The sequence below is a fragment of the Varanus komodoensis genome, unplaced genomic scaffold (assembly GCF_004798865.1).
Source record: "Varanus komodoensis strain SLA01 unplaced genomic scaffold, ASM479886v1 scaffold77, whole genome shotgun sequence".
Classification (NCBI taxonomy): domain Eukaryota; kingdom Metazoa; phylum Chordata; class Lepidosauria; order Squamata; family Varanidae; genus Varanus; species Varanus komodoensis.
This window is the reverse complement of record NW_025336442.1, coordinates 953,235-977,714: the sequence shown is the minus strand read 5'-3', so window position 1 is coordinate 977,714 and position 24,480 is coordinate 953,235. Positions and strand designations below refer to the sequence as shown.

General features: G+C 56.7%; 1 protein-coding gene, 1 long non-coding RNA gene and 3 other non-coding genes across 9 annotated transcripts; 1 reads left to right on the top strand and 4 right to left on the bottom strand.

Moving 5' to 3' along the window:
* Positions 1-10,480: 10,480 nt before the first annotated feature.
* On the top strand, positions 10,481-17,418 carry DIPK1B (divergent protein kinase domain 1B). Its single transcript, XM_044453183.1, has 5 exons — positions 10,481-10,543; positions 13,177-13,311; positions 15,130-15,237; positions 15,653-15,829; positions 16,479-17,418. Exons 1-5 carry the CDS (start codon positions 10,481-10,483, stop codon positions 17,289-17,291), a joined length of 1,296 nt encoding a protein of 431 aa, XP_044309118.1. The 3' UTR covers positions 17,292-17,418.
* Positions 17,419-18,965: 1,547 nt separating this feature from the next.
* Positions 18,966-24,390, bottom strand: LOC123035213. Of its 5 annotated transcripts, none has more exons than XR_006416905.1 (4): positions 24,355-24,390; positions 23,407-23,473; positions 22,561-22,605; positions 18,966-20,451 (listed from the first exon to the last, which is right to left on the bottom strand). It is a non-coding gene; the product is annotated as an uncharacterized LOC123035213 (long non-coding RNA). The 5 variants fall into 5 exon arrangements; XR_006416904.1 differs by having other exon boundaries at positions 23,407-23,612; positions 24,355-24,378; XR_006416903.1 differs by lacking the exon at positions 24,355-24,390 and adding an exon at positions 23,791-24,347 and having other exon boundaries at positions 23,407-23,612.
* LOC123035234 lies at positions 20,536-20,670 on the bottom strand. Its single transcript, XR_006416910.1, has one exon. It is a non-coding gene; the product is annotated as a small nucleolar RNA SNORA17 (small nucleolar RNA).
* On the bottom strand, positions 22,023-22,161 carry LOC123035233. The gene has a single exon (XR_006416909.1). It is a non-coding gene; the product is annotated as a small nucleolar RNA SNORA17 (small nucleolar RNA).
* On the bottom strand, positions 23,247-23,382 carry LOC123035232. The gene has a single exon (XR_006416908.1). It is a non-coding gene; the product is annotated as a small nucleolar RNA SNORA17 (small nucleolar RNA).
* Positions 24,391-24,480: the final 90 nt, after the last annotated feature.

The following is a 24,480-nucleotide window of genomic DNA, read 5'->3' as shown; positions in this document are numbered from 1 at the left end:
CGGCCCTTTCACTGCCACTTTTTGCCCTCCTGGCAACGCCTCTCCCCTCCCTCCCTCCCTCCCTCTTCCCAAGCGTCCCAATTCGTTCCGCTGAACGCGGCCTCTGCCCTGATGCAGCCCGGAGCTCACCCCCAGGGAGCCATCGGCCTGCTTCCAAGGCGGAAGGCTCCCGCACAGGGAAGGGCAAGCTGCCTCCTAGCAGTTCAGGAGGCTCCTGCAAGCTTCAGGCACGTGGACACCTGAATGGTGATTAAAGTCAGTGTCTCCAAGTCAAAAAGGAGGCCACCGCAAGGCGCAAGAGCCACGGTTTGGGCAGCTGGGTCTTGTCAGGAAATCTCGATTTCAGGACCAGAAAGAATGAATATTTGGATTTAGCGAGCCTCAATTTCCCTCGCAGGGCTTCCTGTTCTCTCGAGGCCGGGTCTAGAGTGCCTCTATTTGGCATTGGGCGACCGAGACAGATTGGGGATTCTGCTGGTGTACCGTGCACCCTTCTGCCCAACAGACTCCCTGCCTGAGCTGACGGAGATGGTCTCGGACCTGGTGTTGAGGACCCCCAGGATGCTGGTCCTGGGGGACTTCAATCTCCATGCCGAGATGGTTCTGACTGGGGTGGCTCAGGACTTCATGGCCTCCACGATGGCCATGGGGCTGTCTCAACATCTCATTGGCCCAACCCATGAATGTGGACACACTCTGGACCTGGTTTTCTCGACAGGGCAGGAAGAGGGTGATCTGAGGGTGAGCAATTTATGTCTGACTCCCCTGTCATGGTCAGACCACTTCCTCATGAGGTTTGAGCTCGATGCCGGCCTTTCCCTCTGTAAGGGTGCGGACCCTATTGTGTTGGTCCGCCCTCAGAGCCAGATGGATCCGGATGGAATCCTGAAGGCTCTGGGGGAGTTTCCGGTTGATTAAGCTGGCGCTCCTGTCGATGCTCTGGTCGAACTGTGGAATGGAGAAATGACCAGGGCTATTGACACGATCGCTCCCAAGCGTCCTCTCCCGTCTGACAGAGCCCATTCATCCCAATGGTATACACCTGAACTACGGGCGATGAAGCAGGTTGGGAGATGTCTAGAGCGTAGGTGGAGGAATCACGGGATGAATCTGACCAAACACACTTGAGAGCTCATTATCGAGCCTATGCTGTGGCGGTGAGGGCGGCGAAGAAGAAATTCTTCTCCACTTCCATTGCCTCCTCACAATGCCGGCCAGTGGTGCTCTTTCAGGTGGTACAGGGGCTGGTTCATTCAGGCCCCAAAAAAGATCCCGTACCTCCCTCAACAGCCCGCTGTGACGACTTTGCCCAGCACTTTAAGGAGAAAATCGCTCAGATTCATCACGAGCTGGACTCCACCAGTGATTCAGATTTTCTAGGGGAGGTGCCAATGTTACCATTTGGTCACATATTGTTGGATGAGTTTCAGTTGTTGCGGCCTGATGATGTGGACAAGGTGCTTGGACAAGTATGTCCCACCACCTGTTTACTTGACCCTTGCCCGTCGTAGCTGCTGACCAAAGTCAAACACGGGATTGGTGCCTGGATCCTGGAGGTCATTAATGCCTCTCTGAGGGACGGGCGAGTGCCTGTACCTCTAAAGGAGGCAGTGGTCAGGCCGGTCCTAAAGAAGGCGTCCCTGGATCCAGAGATGGCTGCCAATTATAGACCGGTGGCCAACATCCCGTTTTTGGGCAAGGTGTTGGAGTGGGTGGTGGCGGGACAATTCCAAGCACTCTTGGATGAGACTGACTATTTGGACCCATTTCAGTCCGGCTTCAGACCCGGGTATGGTACTCAATCTGCCTTGGTCGCCCTGTACGATGACCTGTGCAGGGAGAGAGACAGGGAGTGCATCCCTGTTGGTTCTTCTGGACCTCTCAGCAGCTTTCGATACCATCGACCATGGTATCCTTCTGGATAGGCTTGCGGGATTGGGGGTCGGAGGCACTGCTTTGCAGTGGTTCCACTCCTATCTCAATGGCCGATTCCAGGTGGTGGTGCTGGGGAACTGTGGCTCTGCGCCATGGCAGCTATGCCATGAAGTACTGCAGGGGTCCATCTTGTCCCCCTTGCTATTCAACATCTACATGAAACGGCTGGGAGAGGTCATCAGGAGGTGTGGGCTGCAGAATTATCAGTACGCTGATGATACCCAGCTCTACTTCTCTTTTTCAATCAATCCAGGTGAGGCAGAGGCTGTACTGAACCAGTGCCTGGCCAAGGTAATGGGCTGGATGAGGGCCAATAAACTGAAGCTCAATCCAGACAAGACGGAGGTCCTGTTGGTGGGTGGTTCGAGTTCCTGGGTGGGTGACTTGGACCCTGTCCTTCAGAGGGAGTGTTCCTCGACCTGGAGCTGTCCTTGGAAGCTCAAGTGACTGTGGCGGTGAAGAGTGCTTTGCTTCAGCTTCGGCTAATCCATCAGCTGCGTCCCTACCTGGAGGACGACTGCCTGGCAACAGTGATGCATGCATTGGTTTACTTCCTGATTGGATTTCTGTAACACGCTCTACGTGGGGCTGCCCTTGAAGACAGTCCGGATACTTCAGATGGTGCAAAATAGAGCAGCCAGGTTGCTGACAGGGACTGGGCGTTACTCTCACATAACCCCAGTCCTCTTCCAGCTTCGCTGGCTCCCCATCGAAGTCCGGGCTCAATTCAAGGTGCTGGTTATCACCTACAAAGCCCTTAATGGCTTGGGACCTGGATACCTAAAGGAACGCCTGTGGCCATAATTGCCCTCCCGCCCCTTGAGATCAATGGCAGAGGTCCTCCTCGGGGAACCCTCCGTGAAAGATATTAGGAGGGTGAGTACCCAGAGAAGGGCTTTCTTTGCGGTGGTACCCCTTCTATGGAATGCGCTCCCCCGAGAGGGCTGCCTGGCGCCGTCGTTATTTGTTTTTCGGCTAATTTTTCATTATTTTGTTTTTCGTTATTTGTTTCGGCTAAGACCTTTTTATTTAAACAATATTTTAACAATGTTTAATATTATCTATATGTTTTAACTTCCAGCCAGAATGAATCGGGGTTTTTAATTTGTGCAATTTGTATTTTTTGTATTTGTATTGGGCACTATGTTGTCTATGTTTATGTATGTAAGCCGTCCCAAGGCGTTAAGCGATGGGATGGCATATAAAAGCTCCAAATAAATTAAATAAATAAATACATTCACACAGAAGCACTGCACTCAGTCTCAGTCGCTTACTGGGGAACAGCCTGGTGCCCCCTGACAGAGGAGGTCTAGTGCACACACACAGTCTGTGTCCCCTGCTATTTTAGGGTTATGGGGGAAATCCAGGGTAGAAACAGAAAGAGCGAGTCAGAAGGGGCCTTCTGGGCCATCTAGTCTGATCCCTGGCTCTAGCTGGCTGTGCTCATGACATGCCCACCATGTGCATGTCTAGCCTATCCTCAAACACCCTCACCAATGGGGCTTCAACCACCTCCCATGGAAGCCCATTCCACACCCTCGGGGTCCTGACTGTCAGGAAGTGCTTCCTGGCATCCAAATTGAACCTTGGCTCCCTGAGCTTTGCTCAGTTGGAGCGTGTCCTGCCCTCCTCAGCAGGGGAGAACAGGTCTCTACCCATCTCCATGTGACATCCCCTCACATATCTGCATGTCGCCAACAGATCCCCTCCGAGTCTCCTCTTCTCCATGGCCCAAATCCCTGGACCGGTAAGATGGATGAGAAGGCCTCTTGGGCCTTTAGCTCCCTGAGTTTCTTCCCAAGGCCTCGAAGTCCCTGGTGATCCCGCCCACACCCTGCCTGGCCACGTCATTTGTCCCCACATGGATCATCAGGAGCGGCTGGTGACCCCCGGAGTGAACAAGACGCTCCACTCTGTCCTTCACATGCCGGATGCGTGCGCCCGGCAGGCAGCAGACCTCCCTCGCCTCAAGGTCAGGGCAGCACACCGCCACCTCAGTGCCCCTCAGCAGGGGACCCCGACGACAATCACCGGCGGCCGTGCCCTGGCCCTCGCCTCTCCTGCAGCGGCCCCCTTGCCGCTAGTGGTCCCAGGCTGGGGGTCCTGCTGGTCCCCCGAGGCCTCGTCAGCCCCAGCCTCCCCAAGCGGAGAGAACCTGTTTCCCAGCTCCCGATCGGCACCAGGAGGAGGAGGCCGTGCTGGCCTCCCCCTCCTGTGGGTGACAGGCCTCCGTGTCCCCCCGGCTGTTCCTCCCGTGGCCCCTCGCTCAATCCTCTGTCTGGAGTGGGGCTGCTTTCTCGGCCCTCAGGCACTTCATCTCCTCCTCTAGGAGGGTTCCCAACTTGCACCCTCCTAGAGGAGGAGGGCAGAGTTAGGGTTAGCAAAACCAAGGCACTTCTGATGCTTCCGAGGACTGGAAAGTGCTTTGAAGAGGTAGACAGAATGAACGGCCAGAAATATCTCTGGAAAGTGAGACATTTAGAAATCAGCATTTAGAAATGAGAAACCCTAGAATAGGGGCCAAATCACCATGCAATATGCTGATTTGTACATGCCCCGCTTTTCAGAGATTGTTCTGGCCAGCTCAGCTGGGGCACGTGCCGGCCCCATCTGAGGGGAGCCCCTGCCGGCCTCCCGGGAGATGGTCTGGCCCCGCCATGCCCAGAAGTGGAGCTGTCCCCCACCAGGGGCAGGGCGTGACTAACCCTCCACCTCCTAAGCTCCCTGGCTCTCTCACATTGAGACACCCTGCGTGGCCCCCTCACCCAATGACTGAGCATGGGAGTGCTGGCTTTAGTCACGGGGAAACTTGAAAATTAAGCAATGCAAGCTAAAGACAAAATACTGCTGGGGCAAACACTTCCTATTTGCATTCATACCAAGTTGGGAGGATTTTGGAGCTCATCGCCCCACCCGCTGCCCATCGCTCTGTCCCTCGCTCTCCTCAGCACCCCTGGCTTTAACCTGGATGGATGTCACTTTGGTGTCCGTTGAACTGGGACAGGCTGCTGTGGGGTCTTCTGGGAACTGCCCCCTCGCCCATGTTGCCCGCTAGCGCTGGGATGTGTGCGCGGCCCCCCCACCTGGCGTCGGCCCTGAACTCGCCTTCCTGGACGGTCTTCAAGGCCAGCCTGCCTTGCCGTCATCAAGGCAGTGCCTCCAGCTGTCCCCGTGCCTCCCACGGCTTGTTCCTGAGCTGCAAGCTGCCGAGAAATGGCAGGCTTGCCAGGCCAGGAAGCTTTCAGAGCCCGCCCCCCACCCCCCACCCCCGCCACCCTCCCGCTGCTGCAGCCTCTTTCTCAAGATGCACAGAAAGTGGTCCCTTTCCGTGGTCAGAGCTGGCAGTTGCTGCGGAGTGGCTGCCTCCAAAACCAGACGTCACTCAGATCAGCTGCCGGTTGCAATCTAGCCCAAAGTTGAAGCACCTCATTGCAGCAGAGGAGGAAGTGCGTCCTCCGGGAGCCTCCTGGTGAAACCTGAGCAGAGCCCAGCAAAAGCCCCGGAAGCCCCTGAGACGGCTGACCAGACAGCGGACCTGTGGCTCCAGGGGTTCCCCAGAAGCCCCCGGCAGCCCGGCTGTGCTGACGCACTGTCGGAGGAGGACATGCACTGCCCCCAAAGGAGGGCACCAGCGGCACGCAATGGGCAGCTGTTAATTTAGAAAGGGCCTTTAGAAAAGGTGACCCGTTGACTGGCTGTCCAAATGCTGAGAATCGGGGATGGCTCAGAGGGTCAGTGGGGCTGCTGCCCCCAGGAGAGACTTCTAGCAAGAGTCCCCTCTTCTGTGGCACCGGAACCTGGGTGCTCCCTGCATCTTGCCCCGGCTCCAGCGATGCAGGTGGTGAGGAGGAGGAGGAGCAGCAGGAGAAGCCCCAGCCAGCCGGCGCCTGGGCCTCCGCCTGGCACACAAGCTGGGGGGAGCCAGTAGGGGGCAGGGCAGCCGGTGGCCATGGCAGGGAGGAGAGGGGCCCCTGAGGGAGGCGCCTTGCTCAAGGTGCTGCACACCTGCCGGTGGGCGGGGCACAGATCTGACCGGACTGGACTGTATCCTGACAACGGGACTGAGGAGGGCAGCCCTTGACGCTGAGGGCCCTTCCAGTGAAGGACTGTCCTCTCACAAAGGACTCGCCACGGCCTGTTGGGCCTCCTGAAATCGGCCCCCCCGCCCCCCCCCGAGCAGCTCTGGCGGTATCCTCCTCCAGCCGACATGCCCGCGTCTCCTCGATTGGGTTGCTGCAGCAAATGGAGGGTCCTGTGCTTTCCCTTTGAAAGTTGCCATGGGGAACCCAAACAGAAAGGCTCCACGGACATTTTCATTGGCAGCATGTCCAGCTTTCAGTCTGTTTTGGCTTTCTCCATCTCTGGCTCACAGAAACACTCCAAGACTTTCCAGACTATAACACCTCCACCCCACCACCCACTGGTCGGGAGTGAGGGACTCTGCTGGAGACCCTCTGCGGATTTGGCCGGGAAAGCAAGGTCCCAGCCATTCTGCTGGTCCAGAGCCTTTGCTTCGCGTTGGCTGGGAACTGTGGCGCTCCAAGTGGTAGTGAGGGAAATTCAATTAGTTAAGGCCACTTGCAGCAATTCTTCTCCAGAGAGTTCCTGGCAGGTTTCCAACAGCACTTCCAGGGCTCCTTGGAGGCCTGTGCTCCATCATCTTCTCCCTCACGCCTGGTGGTAGGCAGACCCAAGGCGAGGAGCAGTCATGAGAAGATGGCAAGGTCTGCAGAGGCAGGCGAAGGCCTTCGTTGTTATAATCCCTTCATTATTTGGTAGTGCTGCAGATGCATAACAGAGCAAGGACGATATTTAAGATAAAAAGGATGGAGGACATGCCACACCTGGCTGGTCACTTGCCTGTGTCCCAGCTGGGCACTTGGCCAGGTATTTTGGACCACAGCCCCCAAAGCTCCTGCCAGCATGGCCAGTGCTCAAGGATGCTGGGAGTTGAAATCCAAGGCATCCAGAGATCTGCTTTTATTTATTTATTTGGGGAACTTCTATGCTGCCCCATTCGCCGAAGCCTCGGGGCGGCTCACAAACATTTGGCCCAGCCCTGGTCCGTAATGGCTGGACCCATTTAGAAACATGGTAATCAGAGAAACATAGAAACAGAGCAAGTCAGAAGGGGTCTTCCGGGCCATCTAGTCTGACCCCAGCTCCAGCTGGCTCCACTCATGACATGCCTACCATGTACATGTTCAGCCTATCCTTGAACACCCGCACCGATGGGGCCTCAATCACCTCCCGGGGAAGCCCATTCCACACCCTCGGGGTCCTGACTGTCAGGAAGTGCTTCCTGGCATCCAAACGAAACCTTGGCTCCCTGAGCTTTGCTCCGTTGGAGCACGTTCTGCCTTCCCCTGCAGGGGAGAACAGGTCTCTGCCCACCTCCTTGTGACATCCCCTCACATACCTGTATGTCGCCAGCATATCCCCTCCGAGTCTCCTCTTCTCCGGGCTGAAGAGTCCCAGTTCCCCCAGTCTCGCCCCATCCTGGTTCCTTGACTGAACGTGGAGCTTCTGCGCATGAGGCAGAGAGCGCACCCAAGCTGTGGCGCACTGTTGCCTGCTCACTGTGCCTCCGAGCCTAATGCTGCAGGGGAGGGCATGCAGAGAGGCACTGGGTTCCTCACAGGCCAAGCGCCCCCAGGTCTGCCTTGAGACTTCCAAGCGCAACCCCTCGGTGCGGGGAGCTCTCCTCCACGGGAGCCACCAGCGCTTGCGAGGGCACTGCCATGTTGCAACTCTCTTGTCAAATCCCTTGGCTGGGTGGTGCCCAAGTTGTCCGTGCTTGGCTGCCGGCAAACCTCTCTTGACGCTGCAGTGCCATCCTCTGGCAAAACGCGGGAACTGTGAGAGCAAGTCCGATTCGAAACCCGCCTTCCTCCAACCTGCTGCTACGCTGGACTGCAACTTCCACCATGTCCTTGCTGAGGGACGATGGGCACTGCCGTCCAGCACATCTGGAGGGCAACCAGTCGAGGGAGGACCAGTGAGTCACCAGGGGACAAATTCCTACGAACTGCCCCGAGCCAGGCAGCAGACAGGGAGCGTGGGAGACAGCGGGTCTGCCCCGAGGCTTAAGTCTCTCCGCCACAGTCGTGGTGGTTACCCGCGGAGGCTGATCCTGCAGGGTTGGGGTCCTGCTCATACCTGCCAATAGGGGGCTTCGCTGGAAAGTGTTTCAATCTGGGACGCTGAGCTGCTTCCAGCCTGAGGGCTGGGTCTCCCTTTGGAGCAGCTTCGAGGCTGCACAGGGAAGGGCGCAGGGCCACCTTTTCCTCTTCCCCTCTCAGGAAGCCACGACTAGCCCTTTCCTCTCATACCTGTAAACCGCCTAGTGAGCATGGCAGGTTCTGGAGGGCAGTATAAAAAGGTGCTGCATATGAACTTGTATAAGAACTGGTGTGATGGACCAGACCGTCTGAGTGCTGGACCGGAAATGGGAGACCCAAGTTCAGATCCGCCACCAGCGAGCCACTGACTCTGGCCTAGCCAGAGGGTTCTCGGAGGTTCTTGTGAAGAGCGACTGGAGAGGATGAAGAGTGCAATGTAAGCCGCGGAAGTCCTTAGCAAACAAACAAACAAACAAACAAAGTGGGATGTAAACCTGACCCCCCCCCAGATGTGTTGGACCCATACCCCAGAATCCCCCAGCCAGCCTAGCTGATTCGGTCTAGCTTATTCTGCCCTGGAGAACCATGAGGACTGGCATCTTACTTTATTCTTATGTGAAGGACAACAGCTCCGTGGTGATGGAACCCCATTCTGTCTGCAGAAACTCTTAGCAGCATCTCCAGGGCTGGTCTGGAAAACCCACTGTCCAGACAAGGGAGCAGGATGTTGTGATTGTGTGTGTGTGGGGGGGCACTTCTGCTGTTGCCATGTCAACAAAAGAATGTGTGCGTTGTGCACCCCTGTCACATGGAAGGCACATGTGCGCTCCGGGGTGCACACGCACAGGTCTGCTGGTGCGCTTCCCCGCTGCTTTTGGCTTTGGCAGCATGTGGGATCCTTCGAGGAGCCCCCACCCTGCCTCAGCCCCCCGCTCGGACCATTGTTTGGGAAGGAACACAGTGCCACCCCCCCCGTGGGAAAACCACACTGAGGCGCGCAGGGGTCACAGACCAGCTTTCCCGTGGGAGGGGCTGCCATGACTCGGGGGTCCAGGGCTGAGATAGCGGGAGGGAAAGAGCTGGTCTCGAGGGGATCGGCTAGGATGGCAAAATGGGGAGCCCGGCCTGCCGGTTCACGGCCTGTGGGGCTCTGTGCCCATTGGGGTTCCACCCCTCCACCGGGCAGGGTTCGGGAGGGGGGCGTTCCGTGCAATCCTGCCGGTCTGCGCTTCTCTCACATGCTGTTTGTGGTGTGCTCTGTTAACAGAATCAGATTGTTTCTGCCACCGTGTGAGCAGTTCATGTGCTTGTGCAATGGATGACTGGTGCAGATGCGCAGGGATGCCCGGCACGTGGCCCCTGCGGTTGGTTCCTTACCTGCCGGGCAGGTGGGTTTATTTCGGCCATTTAGTTGCTGCCCAGTGGCCCGGAGGCTGCTCCTTCTGCCTGACGTGCAGAAAAGGAAAGCAAAAAGAGGAACCCGGAATAGGTGACCCTCTACAGACTCTGCTGTTCAGTCATGTGGCCTAGTGGTTAGAATATCTGACTGGATCTTGCGAGATCTGGGCTCAAGCCCCTAAAGTGCTCCTGAAGCACAAGGGGAGGCTCTGGAGTAGCCACAGCCTGTCAGCTGAACCTACCCCACGGGGTCGTTGTGACAGTAGGTGGGGGAGATGGAGAGTGATCCCCCCGGAGACAGTCGTACAGGGGAGCAAGGCGGGGAGGCTGGGCTGCGGCCTTTGCACCCCTCACTCGTGCGCCCCTCGCTCGCCCCGCTGGGAGGGCGTCCGGGGAGCCCGCCAGCCGCTGGGCCTGGAGCGCGCGCCTCGGTCGCAGGGGCGGGGAGCCGGCGGAAGGCCCCCGGAGCGCTCAGAGGCTCTCCCTGCCCGCCCCACCGCGAGAGCGGCCTGGGCGGGCGTCGCCTTTAAGGGTGACCGCGCGGCAGCCCCGCCACTGCGGCCCCGGCGCTGCGCCACCCGCCGCGCATCCAGCCCGGGAGGAGGAGGCGGAGGAGGAGGAGGAGGAGGGGCGCGGGCTGGCGCGGACCGGGATGCTGCTGCTGCTGCCGCCGCCTCAGCAGCAGCAGCGCCCTACGGGAGGCAGGGGCACCCTCCGCGGCGGCGCGGACCAGCGGCCTCGGGGCTCCAGCGCCATCCACGCTCAAGCGCAGCGCCTGCTGCTGCTGCCGCCGCCTCTCCCGGCGGCGCACGGGCGCCCTACGCAGCTGCCGCCGTAGCCCTCCGGTCGGGCGAGGGGGAGGGGGAGGAGGAGGGCGGGTCCGGACAAGACCCCCTCCTTCTTTCGACGAGGAAGCGGCCCCCCCCCCCCCGCCGCAGCCCGCGAAACGAAGCCGCCCCCGCCGCCGCCGCCATCCTCCCGCTCCCGGAGCTGCCGCGGGCACGGCGCGGGGGCGCCGACCCAGCATGAGGCGGGTGAGGCGGCTCGTGCAGCTGGTGGTCTTTTGCCCCCTTTCCAAGGGCCTGCAGGTAAAACGGCGGGGGGAGGGGGAGGGGGCGTGCAAGCGCCCTCCGGGAAAGGGTCCCTCGGGCCGCCCGAGCCGCGATCCGGGCGCCCCCGGGCGACTCCTCGCGGGGCTGCGCGGCGCGTGTGCGTGCGAGCGGCGGAGGGGACGGGCAAGGAGAGGCGGCCGGGCCGGCGAGGGAGTCCCTGCCCCTCGCTCGGAAGCGGATCCTGGCGGGGCGGGAGGCCGGCGCCTCGGCTCAGCCGAGCGGCTTCGCGCAGGCTGCGGCTGGGGCTGCGCGCCGCCTCCCTCCGCGCCGCCTCCCGCGCAACGGGGCGCTCCGGGGAGCGAGCCCAGGCGAACCCCGCGGCTGCCCCAGGACGGCGCTCCGCGCTGCCGCGCGCGCCACTGCCCGTGCCGAGGGGGACCGGGCTAAGGGACACGGCCGGGCTGCGAGAAGGCTCTGCCGGAAGCAGGATCGTGGGGAGGCAGGTCCTGCCGCCTGCCAGCCGCTGCAGGGAGGTTCCCGGGGCCTGATCCCAGAAGGGCCCTGGCCATGGCCTGAACTGGCCACGTGCTTCTGGGAACTGAGGGTCATTCGCTCCCACCCTTTCAATGGATCGATTTGGGAATCGAGTCAGTTTCCTCGTCTGTCCTTCCTGGTTCCCAAGCCCAGTTACATCACCTTGATTCATGCGCATGATTTCCTGAGAGAACGGCAAAGAACTGATCCTGGGGCAGAGAAGAAATGTTCTGTCCCTGATGGGGCAGACTCCTGGGCTAAGAGGATCTTTCTTGTTTCCACAGCTGCGATTGGGGTTGGCTTAAGAGCCTCTGTGGGAGGCAGGGAAGGCCCGGCCGCGGGACTGACCCATGGAAACGCAGGGGGAACCTGCAGAAGCCCACGGCCAAATGCTGAGCCTTCCAGGGCGGGAATCGTGCTTGGTGGTGGGGTATCCGGGGGGGGGGGGGGAGAAAAGAAGGCGTGTGGCATGTGGGGGGTTTGCAGGTGCATGTTGTCGCTCCCTCAGGGATATTCCCCATGATGCTAATCCTGCCAGCAGCTAAGACTGGCAGCTCACGTCTTTGTTTTGTACTCCCTGCAAACTTGGCAAAGGAACCCGTTTGGAAAGTGCAAGGCTGGCTGTTCAGAGCTTGGCCAGTGCTGGCACATTTGGGCGGAGGCGGGTGGGCCGGCACCCCTTTCAGTGCACGCAACGCATTCCCCAAAGATCCAGCAGGAAGGGCCTTGCAGTGCTTTAAAGAGGAATTTATCAGGCCTGCGTGTCTGGATGGCATGTGCTATGTACTGCAGTTTGCATGAGCATGTGAAGAGAGCTGCAAATGCAGACCCACCGTATGTACTCTGTATAAACTCGAGACGCCCAGCCCTGTTCCCTGCATCCCATAAAGGGACTACCCAGCCCACGAGGGCTCAGGCCAGGATTAATGTTGATAGCCTTTCTGTTGCTTTTGCTGTGTGGCCTGCTATGGAACTTTTTGGAGCAAGACTATGTGTGCTTTTTGTTCACGGGGGGGTGGTGGTGGTGGACTACAACCCGCCCCCCCCTCTGTGCTTGCTGGGGGTTGTAGTCCAGCCCCTCTGCAAGCCTCCCAGCTGGGGAAGGCTGCAACAGACGCACACAGCTACTCTCTAGGAAAGAATTCTTCCAAGTCACCATGTGGTTGTTCGGGGCAATTGTGTTTGGGGGATCCTTGAGCAGGAGGGGCAGCTCTTTTGGAAAGGGGGAAGTCAGCAGCTTGGGTGCTTATTGAGAAGGAAGCTCTGTGGGATACTGACTAAACTGCCCGGAGACGGTGGCGGTAGGCGGAACGGACATGGAAGCAGAAACAGACGGACAGACATTCACTGAGTGCTGGCAGCCTGTTCCATGTGCTCCGTGCGGCTTCTGCCCACCTTTCCCCCCCCCCCTTTTCTCTGCTGTGCTCTGAATGGAGGCAATGAAGGCTGCCAGTCAATGGAAAGAGACATTTTTAGGGGATGAATCACTTGCAGGACAGATCTGGTGGGTTTAAATGCAGGTGCTTATGGCAAAAGCCCCAGCAGGCCATGCCTTGGAGATGCAAGAAAATTTAGCAGGGCAGCCACACTAGCCAAGTTTTTAAGCTTTTCATCTCCTTTTAGCAAACCTATAAAACGCTTCCTCCACATTCTTGCTGCTCCCAAAAGACAAGAAATTGTGACCTAAATGCATACCCACAGTGCCTTGTGGCTGATCTAGGGCAGCTCTTGGCTGTGCTGGTTAGGAATGATGGGAATTGCACTTCCACACATCCAGAGGGAAGGCTGGGCCTTCATCCCTTCTCTGCAACGAACTGTTAACCTTTTCCAGTGCCGAGTGGAATTCTGCTTCAGAGAAGGACTTGGGGTGGCGGGAGAAAGGACGTTCCAGCCACGGGCAGGGCCAAACCAGCATCACGCTCCTTTCAGTTTGAAGCCTGGATGGCCCAAAATGCGACCATGGGCCATGGGCCCTCGAGCGTGGGGACGGCACCATGGCCAGGAAAACACCCTGGGCCCCTTGCGGCTGTACGGCTCCGTAGGGGAGTGGCGATGAAGAGCCATCGCCAGCGAAAACACAAAGAGAAGCCGCAACTGGGGGTGATTCACCCCCCTTTCTTTGCTTCACCCCCCAGAGCCGTCTTCCTGGCATCAAGGTGAAATATCTCTTCTTCGCCTGGCTGGGGATTTTCGTGGGCAGCTGGATGGTCTACATCCACTACTCCTCGTACTCGGAGCTCTGCCGGGGACACGTCTGCCAGATGATCATCGTGAGTGCCTCTGCTCCCAGGCGCGGAGAGGGCGAGCCGAGCCTGGGTGGGCTCTGCGGGGAGAAAGGGGCAGGCAGGGGCTGGAAAGACCAGGCCCCTGAAGTGGGTGTGCCAGAGGACCCGCATGGGGCGAGCCGTGGAACAGGAACCGGGAAGGCAGCCCCTGCTTTTCAGTCAGCTGCTGTAGTAGAGCGAGGGCCTCTGGGCACGTGTCTGTCTAATCCAGCACCTTTCTTCCGAGGGTTGTGGCCAATTCCTGTGGACCTCCCTTTCCTCTGAGTAGACCTGCTGGTCTGCATAAGCAAGGAGAGTAGAAGGACACAGCCTTTGCAGTCATGTGCAAGTTTTCCGAGAACAGAAAATCCTGCAGTGCACAATCCACCCCTTCTGCCAAACATGCCTCTGCACCTGACAGACTTCCCACCACCTCTCCCCTTTCGCTGGAGGCCGGCAGCTCGCCAGTCATTCTTGTTTAGAGGGCTGGGCAGGAGGTTCTTCCCTCTCATCACCCCAAAGGGAGCAGCAGGTGCTGCGTGTTTCCTGGTCCATGCTGCCATTTAGTCCTGGCTTTTCTTGCTCTCTGGCTTCCCTTCCAAGGGCTCTCCTGGCTTCGCATTTTGCCTACACTCTCCTCTTCAGGGCTCTAGTGCCTGCCTTGTTTTGATTCTCCTTTGCAAGGAAGGCACTGCTGATTCATTCCTGCTTCTGAGCAAGACCTCTTCCTGAGCAAAGCCCCAGCAGTGCTGGATGCCATTGCAGGAAGAAGGGAGCGGGACTTGTCTGGGAAGACGCTTCCCTGCGGTGGGCCGTGGACAGAAATGCCAGCAAGGCATGCCAGCCACGTAAAAGTTCTTCCACATCACCAGCAGCCCATTCAGCTCCCTCGCAGCTAGCAAGCTTTGTTATATTTGTCTAGGTAGACATGTGGGCGGTGGGGGGGCAGTCCAGCTGTCACACTCCAACTGGTTCCCCCACCCTGACGAAGGGAGTCCCTGGTTCTGCTCTCGAGCTGCCACAAACCGCCTCGGTAGCCCTTGGCAAGGAAGTCTCTTTGTACTTTAATCCTCCCACACCCTGTGGAAATGTGGTGTGGCTAAGAGGCAGAGCACCCTGGGCGGGAGAGAAAGAAATCCGGAGCCAGTCCCCGCTGGGCCATGAAACTCCCTGGGCAACTTTGGGTTGGTCCTTGACTCTCAGCCTGGCTTAGCTCAGGGGCTGCTGTGAAGGTAAGTGGAGAGGGGAGGAGGCCGTGAGCCACCTTGGGCTCCTTGCGTGGGGAGGAAAGGTGCGGGGTTGCGGTCCTTTCAGAATGCTAGGATCGCGTGCCTGAACTGCTTTCAGCAGGCACTGGTGTTGTGGCTGACTGGCCTTTGGTGCCCTGATCCGCCAGAATGCTGAAGGAAAGGAAGTGGTCCTTTTTCAGAGGGAGGCGTTGGCTGCCACGGAGTGACGCCTGCGAGGTCTCTGGAATCGAGATCAGAAGAGTCCTCCTGCATCGGGCCCACACAGGCAGAGGCCAGCCATAGGGGAAACCTCACAACCAGGGCAGGAGGGCCACAGCATCCTGCCACCCATGCTCCCCAGCAACTGGAGCCACAAGGATAGGGGGCCCTTCTCCCTCAGGAACTGGCCCGACCCCCTTCAGAGCCATCCAGATCGGTGGTCTCTTGCCCAGCATCTGGGCCTACGGCTGTTTTACCATTGGATGCTGCCCTGAGGGGAGATTGGGTGAATTAAACCAGTCAGCCCAGAAGAGGCACTGACCCCAAACAGTGAACTGGATCCTTGCATTGGGTTTTCTCCCTCCCTCCCTCCCAGTGCGATCAATATAACAAGGGCATCATTTCCGGGTCAACATGTAAGGACCTCTGTGAGAAGCACACCCTGGAGTTCCAGCAGTGCCTGTCCTCCTCGCCCACCCAGCAGGTAGGTTGCTTGGGCAGTGCTGAAGCAGGCAGTCCCGGGGGGGGGGGGGGGGAGGCCGGAAGGGTGCGGCAGAGGAGTGGCTGGGGGCCCTCCCTCCGCGAAGCAGTGGCGCAGCTTGGTCACGTCAGACCCGCCACTCAGTGCCATCCAGAACCCCCATCCGAGGGTGACTTCACCTGTGCAGCAGCCACTTCTTTCCCTGCCCCTGCACCCCGTGCCGTGCCCCTGATGCTGGCCCTCCGCTGTGGCCCAAAGAGCTTGCGTGGTGGGAAGGAGTTGCAAGAGAGGGCGAGAGGGCAGGCAGCGGGGCAGGTTGCCGAGCGGGAAGAGGACCACAGCTGTGCCCGCGAGTCACAGGGCTGGGCTTCCAGGTACTCCGGCCTGTGCCCAGCTCCGCTCCTGGCCTTTTCTGCAGGTGTACAGTGGACTCTGGAAGGAGAAGGAGGTGATCATCAAATGTGGCATCACAGAGGCCTTGAAGGGCGACGGCCACCTGGAGGCAGCCCCCCGGAGAGATGTCGTCCTCTTCAGCAAGCCTACTAGGGGAACGTCGATGGATGAATTTAGAGAGATGCTCCTGAACTTCCTAAAAGTCAGTGGCTGCAAGGTTCTCGGCAAGGGGGGGGGGGTGCAACCTGCCCCAGCCCAGTGCCCTCTGGAGGCGTTGGCCTCTAATGCCCACCATGCCAAGCCAGCATAGAATACCATACAGCTAGGAGCTGTAGTCTGTCATCCAGAAGATCTTGGGTTGGGAAAGGCAGCTAAATTCTTTGGGCCTGCTGCACAGATCTCTCCGTGGTCCTTGCTTTGGAGGAATCGGTATGAGCAGTGACTTAAACCAAGCCGAACAGTGTATCTCTTTCTGTGACTTCTGCAGATCACAAACCATACAATTATACTTCTCTCCATCAAGAACGGTGGTTTTCAGATTCAGAGAGAGAGATTTCAAACAGTGTTTTTGGCCCTTAGTTTGCTGTACTTAGGCCAGAAAGTGAATTGTTTGTGTTTGAATAAACTTTCTTACTGCCTTTCCAAGGCCAGGCACGCAATGGCTTATGGTAAGAGGAAAAATGGATATAAAATCATCCTAAGAGCAAAACAGAACTAAAAAGCAACATCCAGAGTCCTTCCCAAAATGGAAAGCGTTTGCGGCTGAGGCTGTAAAATGAAACCTTAGGCTGTGGGTTGGTGACGTTCATGGCGGTGGGGAGCTGATGCGGTGTGTGTTCTTGTTTCTGCAGTCGAACCTGGGTGACCAGGCCTCCCTCGCCCCCTTGGTGAACAGAGTCATTGCGATGGCTGATGTCAGCCAGGATGGGAAGTTGTCCCTGGCGGAGGCAAAATCCATCTGGGCCCTGCTCCAGCTGAATGACTTCCTGCTGACGCTGTCCTTGCACGGGAAGGAGCACACCGCCAGACTGCTGGGCCACTGCGGCGACCTGTATGTCACCGAGAAGATCCGCCACCCCTCCCTGCACACGGCGGAGGTCCCGCAGTTCCTGCAGGCCCTGCTACCCGTGGCTGTGCACAGGGTTTTCCACCAGTGGTTCTCTCCAGCGTGGCCACACCGGGCCAAGATTGCCATTGGCCTCTTGGAGTTCGTGGAAGAGGTCTTCCACGGCCCCTTCGGGAACTTCTACATCTGTGAGACAGGCTTCAAGAACATGGGCTTCAACGACCGGTACGACTTCAAGATGGTCGACCTCCGCAAAGTGGCCACAGAGATGGCCATCCGAAGCTTCCTCAAGGGCCGCCACTGTGAGCAGAACGTGGACTGCACCTTTGGGAAGGACTGTACCGCCCCGTGTGACAAGCTTATGAAACAGTGCAAGAGCGACATGGTGCAGCCCAACCTGGCCAAGGTGTGTGGGCTGCTGCAGGAGTACCTGCTCCACGGGGCGCCCCCAGACTTGAGGCAGGAGCTGCAGAAGCAGCTGAGAACATGCATGACCCTCAGCGGCTTGGCGAGCCAGATGGAGGTCCATCACTCGCTCATGCTCAACAGCCTCAAGACTCTGCTGTGGAAGAAAATCTCCAATACCAAATACTCGTAGAATTACCACTGGGGCTGTGGGCATGTGGCACCAAGGGCCCGGGAAAGGTGCAGCCATGGCTCCTTGCCCTTGGTCCTCCCTGCCTGGGGAAACCAGCATCGCTGCACATTAGACCCGTGAGAATGCCCCGGAGTGGGGGCTGAAGGGATCCCAGAACGGCTCCAAGGAGACCCTTGCAGAGGGAAATGCCCTTCAGGTGGCAGTGCTGTTGGCAGAGGGAAGGCTCTGGCTTGGCTGCAGCAGCTGCTGCTGGTCTTGGATGAACACAGTTGGGTGTAAATAAATAGCATTCCTCTTGCTGGCCCTGCCTCAGTTCCTTGGCTGCTTTGAGCACTTTGCAACCCTCTGGGGCCTGTGTGGCAGCCTGTCAACCCCAGGGGAACTGCCTGCTTCTCCCAGAGCCCTTGGTTGGAGGCCTGTCCCCGGCATCCCCTCTTTCTCGAACGCTGCGGGCAACGTCCGCATTGGCTCTGGAGGCAAGACCACCGCGCACCCCGGCCACCCGCTGCCGCTCGCTCCTCCTTGCACCTGCTACGTGCTGCATGGTAGGCAGGGAGCCTGGGCATCTTCCTCACCAGCTCCTCCTGCTGGACCAGAGCAAGGGGCAGGGCAGAGGGGGCTGCGGTGGTGAGGCGCAGCAGCACCTTCGGGGGGGCGGTCAGTGGGCTGCCGCTGGGCTGGGGGCCCTTGGCGGATCACCCCCCCCACACAGGCCCCCGGTGCCAGCCCACACAGCCTGGGCTACATGGTTGGAGGCACTTCTCTCAGGGACCGCATGCCAAGGTGAGCATCCCGCGAGGGCACGGCACCCCAGACAGGCTCTCCTGCCCGTGCACATTCCCACACCTCTCTCAAGCCTGGTCATTCTGCAATACTGGCCCTTCCAAGGCTGGGAGGACACAATTTGGCCTCTCCCCGGTAAGAGGGCAGCTTCCCAGCCCCACCCCACCAATGCCAGGGCCTAGGACTGGGAGAACGTGGGTGGTCTTGGCCGTTCCTTTTGCCTTAAGCTCTGCCCACCACAGCCTGGCCCTTGGGGTGAAAGACGTTCAGCACCTCCACTTTATAGAGCAAGAGTGTTTTCCGTGGGTCAGAGCAGCCCTCACCCCTTCTGGGTCTCAGGGCCTCCTGCAACTAGACTTCACATCAGCAGCACTGACGTCCAATAGGTACCCATGGGAAATCGGTTACATGTGGACAGGACAGTTTATTAATTAGGTAGCCTTTCCCAAGGTCTCAAGAAGGGCAACATTTCCCGGCTTGAATGTGTTCTATTTTTTGCCTGTTTGTTTATAGAGAAGGCATTTTAATTCTCGGGAGTGGAGGCAGGGGCAAGTCTAGGAACCTTCAGATGCTTACTGGCTGTGCGGCAAAGGGGTTCCCTTCCAGGCCGAAGAACCTTTGAAGAGTAAAAGGCACCACACTGGAACAGCACCCGGCCCTGGACAGCTCCAAAGGGCTCAGGCAGGCAACTACAGAACTGTCTGAGAGAGGCAAGTAGCTTTGAACACGCAGCTTGCACGTTTCACTTCTGGGTGCGCTTCCCATTTGAGAGCAGCTGTGACCTTCTGCTGCATTTTTGGTAAGCTGAGGGCCAGCTGTCCGCCTCTCCCTACACCAAAAAGCATCCTTCCCCAGGACCCTTAGACCACCACAATGCCAGAAAACCTTCAATCAGATCCAAGCAGTGTTTAATGTGTGCCATTAACAGAAACTCCTGACACTCATGAACCCCAGAAAGGGGAAAATGCTTCTTGCAGAAAAAGCAAAGGGGGATGCTTAATTTATTTAAAACACTTGTATGCCGTTCTTTACAACAATTGTATCAGAGTAGCTTACAGTGAATAAAAACAGTAATACAATATATAACCAACAAAATAAATCAATATTGGCACCAGGGAGACTGCATCCTTGGTGATTCTCTGGGTTGCCACAACATACATTTTCCCATCTTGCAGAACAGGGAATGTCCCACAACTCTCTTCTCCTTTTCCCTTTCTTGGCCTTTTCTCTCTTTTTCAGAGTTCCACAAATGTGCTATCCATTTTTTTCACAGTGGGTTCCTCACCCATCTCTTTCTCAAGTAATTTAAAGCAGGTTGAGAGTTCCACTGGCGCAGGGCCTTCTAGGCCTGTGTCTGCCACGCTGCTCCAGCGAGTTTCCTCATTTTCCTCCCCGAAGGGTTCTCTTCTGCCGCCTCCATGGCTTGCCGATGCTCTTCTTGCGTCTGGAGTGCTTAAGCTGTTGCAAGCTCCTCTGCTGTCCAGAAACTGTTTTATCATCATGAGGGTGACGCCCACCGCTCCAGTGCACTCACCTTTTCGTGTAACAGGGCTACTAGCTTGCAACTGTTGCACGTGCAGGACACGGTCCTCTCAGGCGAGAGAGCAGACGATGTGTTGCAGGCCGCTGTGGAGTCTCCCTCATCCACTGTTGGTGAAACCCAAGTGGTTCTGCCTTGGAGGGCTGTCGTGACAATTGGTGCTTTCTCCAGTCCTCACTAAAGATTAACAAGCCTCACTAGTAAATGGGAGTGTGTTCCAAGTGTGTGCATTGGGGAGGATTAAGGTGAAATAAAGAAAACAGGAAAATGTTAGGGGACTCCCCCACCAAACTTTGTTTGCTCTCCCTGGGAGCTTGGCTGCTTGTATCCCAGAGGCCCTAGCCCAGCTGGGGCAGCTTGCTCTGACCTGCTCTGCTTGGGAGTCATGGACCAGACTCGATTGAGATGGGCCCTGTCTGCAGAGAGCAACACCTAAAGCCACAGCACAAAAGGTAAAAGGGATGGGGAAGGACGGGGCCTAAGTATTTTTAGCAGGACCTGTGAAGCAGGCCCGCTTCCTTGCTCATCCCCCTCGGCACAGCCCTGGCCATTTGGGCTGGGGCGTGTGCTTTTGACAGCAAGTTCTGGAGCAAAGCAGATGAAGGGGCAAGCTGCAGATCCCCCTCAAGGGAATGCTGTCAACCCTAAATAAAACGAACCTCTTCCCTTGGAGCCTTTGTCTTCATGAAAGAGGACACCGGGCTGGACTGGGACTTGGGGGGTGCAACTTCCATTCCTGACTCAGCTGTGGAGCATAGTGCATGACTTCTGGTCAGACCAAACTCTCAGGGTTGTTGTGAAGGTAAAACAGGGAAGAGAAAGGCCATATAAGCCAACCTGGGGAAAGAAAAAAAGATATAACTGGTTCACAGAAAACGCAAATAAAGCAACTTTGCCAAAAAGCCTAAGGGGCGGGGCTTCCATGTAGGGCTGCCCCCATCATCTGTCACCCAGTCTTCAAGGATGAAGATGCTCGGGCAGCCTGACATTTCCTGTCCGCCTCCTTCTGGCATAAAAACGACACGGCAGTCGCATTTATGTCTCTACAGGGGCAGGTCAGCAGCAGCCACTGGGCAGCGCTCGTCGTGTGTCCTGCTCTGGCAGGAGATTTGCACCAAAAGCTTGTGTTCAGGGGCATTCTGCTTTAGAAGCTGCCTTTGCAGAAGGAAAACACTCAAGAACTGAACACACACATTTCTGAGTTGCGTAGTTCAGCAAAGTGTTTCCCTGTACTGAAAAGCTGGGAGGAAAACTGGAATCCTCCTGGGAAATTGACCAGCGTGGCTGTCCTGTGCCCCCAGAAGTCTTACAGATTACACTCCAGCGACCAGTCTGAAAGGAAGCACGTCCAGGGAAAGCCAAGTCTACCTTCCAAGCAGAACCCTCGCATGCCTGGGTGCTCAGTGCAGCATGGCTGGAGAACTGAATCCGGCGCTTCTGGAGATGCTGTTCTCCCTCCACAGATCACGCCAGAATGATTTGCTTTAAGAAGCCCAACTGCAATGGGGGGTGTGGGAGGGTGGGCACCGGTTGCTACTAAAGGCTGAACAAGTTTTCAATGCTTTTCAAAGACTCTGGTAGGCGCACACCCAAAGGTCACATCCGTGCATTCAGATCCACACTGCTTCTGACTCTGAAGACAGCCACTACCAGTTAATTCAAAAGCAAGACAACTGACCATTTCAGCTCCTAATTCTGTAGAGGCGCCTCTTCTGACCTGGTGCACTCCGGAAGGGTTGGACTACAACTTGTGGTGGGGCAGAGGAATGTGGGGAGCTGGAGAAGGCTGGTTTGGAAAGGCAGATCTTCAGTATTAAAATGCTTCAATATTGGGGAGAAACCCTTTGAAAGATTCTAATACCACAGATAAAAAAACACTAGATCGCTGCTCTCTTGGGTTTCTCTTTAACTTTCTTCTCAGAAAGCTCTGACCTTCTTCAAGATACTCCAGAGCAGGCTCCCAAGCTCTGTATTTTCTGGTCAGCCAAACTTCTGGCACATCATGGCCAGGCCCGGTGCTCACCGAGATGCTGTTTCCCTGAACTGCTGAAGTGAAGCCTGGTAAGACACAGACAAGCAGACAGAATGCCTGCGTCATGCACTGGCCACAGGAGCAGGAGCTCTGGTTGGTTCAAGCTGGGCTTCCAGCATGTCAGGGGAGACTGGCCCAGTCAAACTGTCTTTCAGTGCCCACTTAGAGCTCTCCAACACACTCCACCTTTGAAGAATTCCTCTTCCTTCTTTCACTTCCCTGGGCATCTTTGGATTTTTATTTGCAAAGCTAATGGAGGAGACCCCGTCTCTCTTTGATTGACATAAGCCAGTGTGGGAGACAGGAGTTGTCGGAAAAGCAGGATTAAATGTGCAACGAACAAATGAAATGCGGGCTCATGGGGAAGCCAAACTGTTTCGCCAGGCTACAAATCATCCCGCGTGCCCACAGGTTTGCTTTGCAGAGCACAGAGTGTAGACACAGCCTGCTTTTCTCTGCCCCTGCATGACACAAGAATGGCACTGCAGCCCAGCCTGTACCGCCTCCAGGGCAAGGGCTGCAAACACCCGCACCATCTCTCCAACTGCCCCCACAGCAGCCTCTTGCCCCCCACCCCATGACCCAGATGCGGGGAAAGTGGAGACTGCAGACCAGGCAAATTTACGTTTGCCTCCTCCCGCCATCTCCTCGGCAGATGTGCTTGGGACAAGCCTCTATGCTCTCCGCCGGGTCTACCTCATAGAGATGCTGGGACAACATGAGGACACACACAGGCACATCAGAAAATCCATGTTCATGAAAGTGACGCTCAGCCAAGCAAGTTCAGACACAAGGCAGTCTGCAAGCAGCACGGTGTTTCAGAAGCACAGCCCCAGCCTGACTGAAAGGCGATGTATGCAAGCTCCAGGACAAGCTCGGAGGAAGAGATGGCTGCCATCTTTGCACTCACTTACCATCGGTGGGCAGCACACTTCCTCTCATGGCGGGTCATCATATTTCTGCAATCCAAAGAGTGGCATTTATGACTCAAGAGCCACCAGAAAACAAGACTGAAATTCAAGGGGTGCCTAACCTTTCAGCCATAAGGCCCAGCTTCATTCTGGAGAAACTCCTGGGGGCTACATCCCAGCTGCATACAGGGCCAAAAGCAAAGGGGGACGGAACAAAATGCCTTAAATTTTAGCTGAATGCTCTTTCTGCTGGTAGCTTCACTTTAGGAGACATTTCAACCCTTTGAATATGTGAAAAAGACAGCACAGAAGTCAAAGATCCTCTGAAAATGCTGAGGGGGAAACATGCATGTGCAAAGACCTGATGAGATGTGGAGATCATGACTGGCTTGGGAACCCCGCCGACTGGACTTGATCCCAGCCCCAAGGTTCAATTTGCCTGCCCCACGTCAAGGACTTGCAGCTCTGCAGAACTTCAAGAGCAATGCAAAAATATAACTTGCACCTGGGACCCCAAAACCTGTGCCAAGTTATGATCAAGGTACAGGAAGCTTCCTGATTCCCAAGCATTGAGAAACCCTGCCCTTATAATAATCCCTGAGTCCCCTCCTCTGGAGGTCCTTGACTGACAAGCCCACGCTTTCTGAGCACACCTCTGAAGATCTGAGGGAGACAGCAAGAGGATTCCACCTGTCAGGCTACTAATCATTCTGAGTGTTCATGGGACGTGGAACACTGAGCGTAGACATAGCCTGATTCTCTCTGCCACCTAATGACACAAATGTGGCACACGACAGCCACACCTGTAACGCCTCTAGGGGCAGGAAACTGCCGGGAAGTCAGACTCACCACAGGTTCCAGTGAAATCCTCCTGTGTCCAAAACATCGGGGAGCATGACGGACACCCATCCTGGAACTGAATGAGAACTGGGTAAGCAGACAAAGCAGCAGCCACTCAGCTGATTACACGTGGTGTAGTGGTTAGAGCAGAGGGCTGGGATTGGAGAGATCCAGGTTCTGGTCTCCACCACTGGGTGACTTCATGCATGCTAGGGCTAGTTGGAGGCAAAGAATAAAAGGAGGACCAAATATGAGATGGGTTGAATACACAAAGCCTTGAACTTTGAAGGGTTAAGTGGAGCTGTTACAGACAGGCCTTTCTTTTTGAGTCGCCCTAAATCACAGATGGCCTGAGGGCACAGAATGACCACAGAAAGCAAGGGGCAGGCCTACCAAGATAGAAATGAGCAGCAGCCTTTCCCACGTGGGGCTCTCCAGATCTGCTGGGACTGCATGCCATGCTGTGCAAGGCTGAAGCTGAAGTCCCACACATATGCAGGGCACCAGGGAATGCTAAAACACGTGTTACCTGCAGAGGCAACATCCACATTAAGGAAAGCCATAGTGGGCAAAATCTGGTCATGACCCTATTAAAAGCATAGCTCCCATCATCCTCAGCAAGCAGGATGCAGACCATTCTAATCAAGCCACAATCATCAAGCCCTGTTGGCTCCAAAATGGTCTCGGTAAGGCTAAGTCCAGAGCACTGATATTGTGAACAAGGAACAACAAATGCCGAAAGCTCAACACTGTTAAATTAATGACTAACAATCAACTAACGAATAATAAATGCTGAGGAACAAGCAACATCGAAAGAACATTTTAATTTAAATTTAACTTAATTACAATATTTATATCCCGTCCTTTACAAAACGTCCCAGGACAGCTTACAAACCGATTTTATTCCCATTAACGATTAATTAACAGAACTTTACCGAAAAACAACAAGACACTCACCCACCACTACGCCAGGCACCAAATGGCCGATCGCCCGGGCACTTCCGGCTTATATAGGGAGGGGCGGAGCGGCAGGAGAGCGCATGTGCAGAGCACGCACGCCGGAACAGACGCTCCGTTCACGCG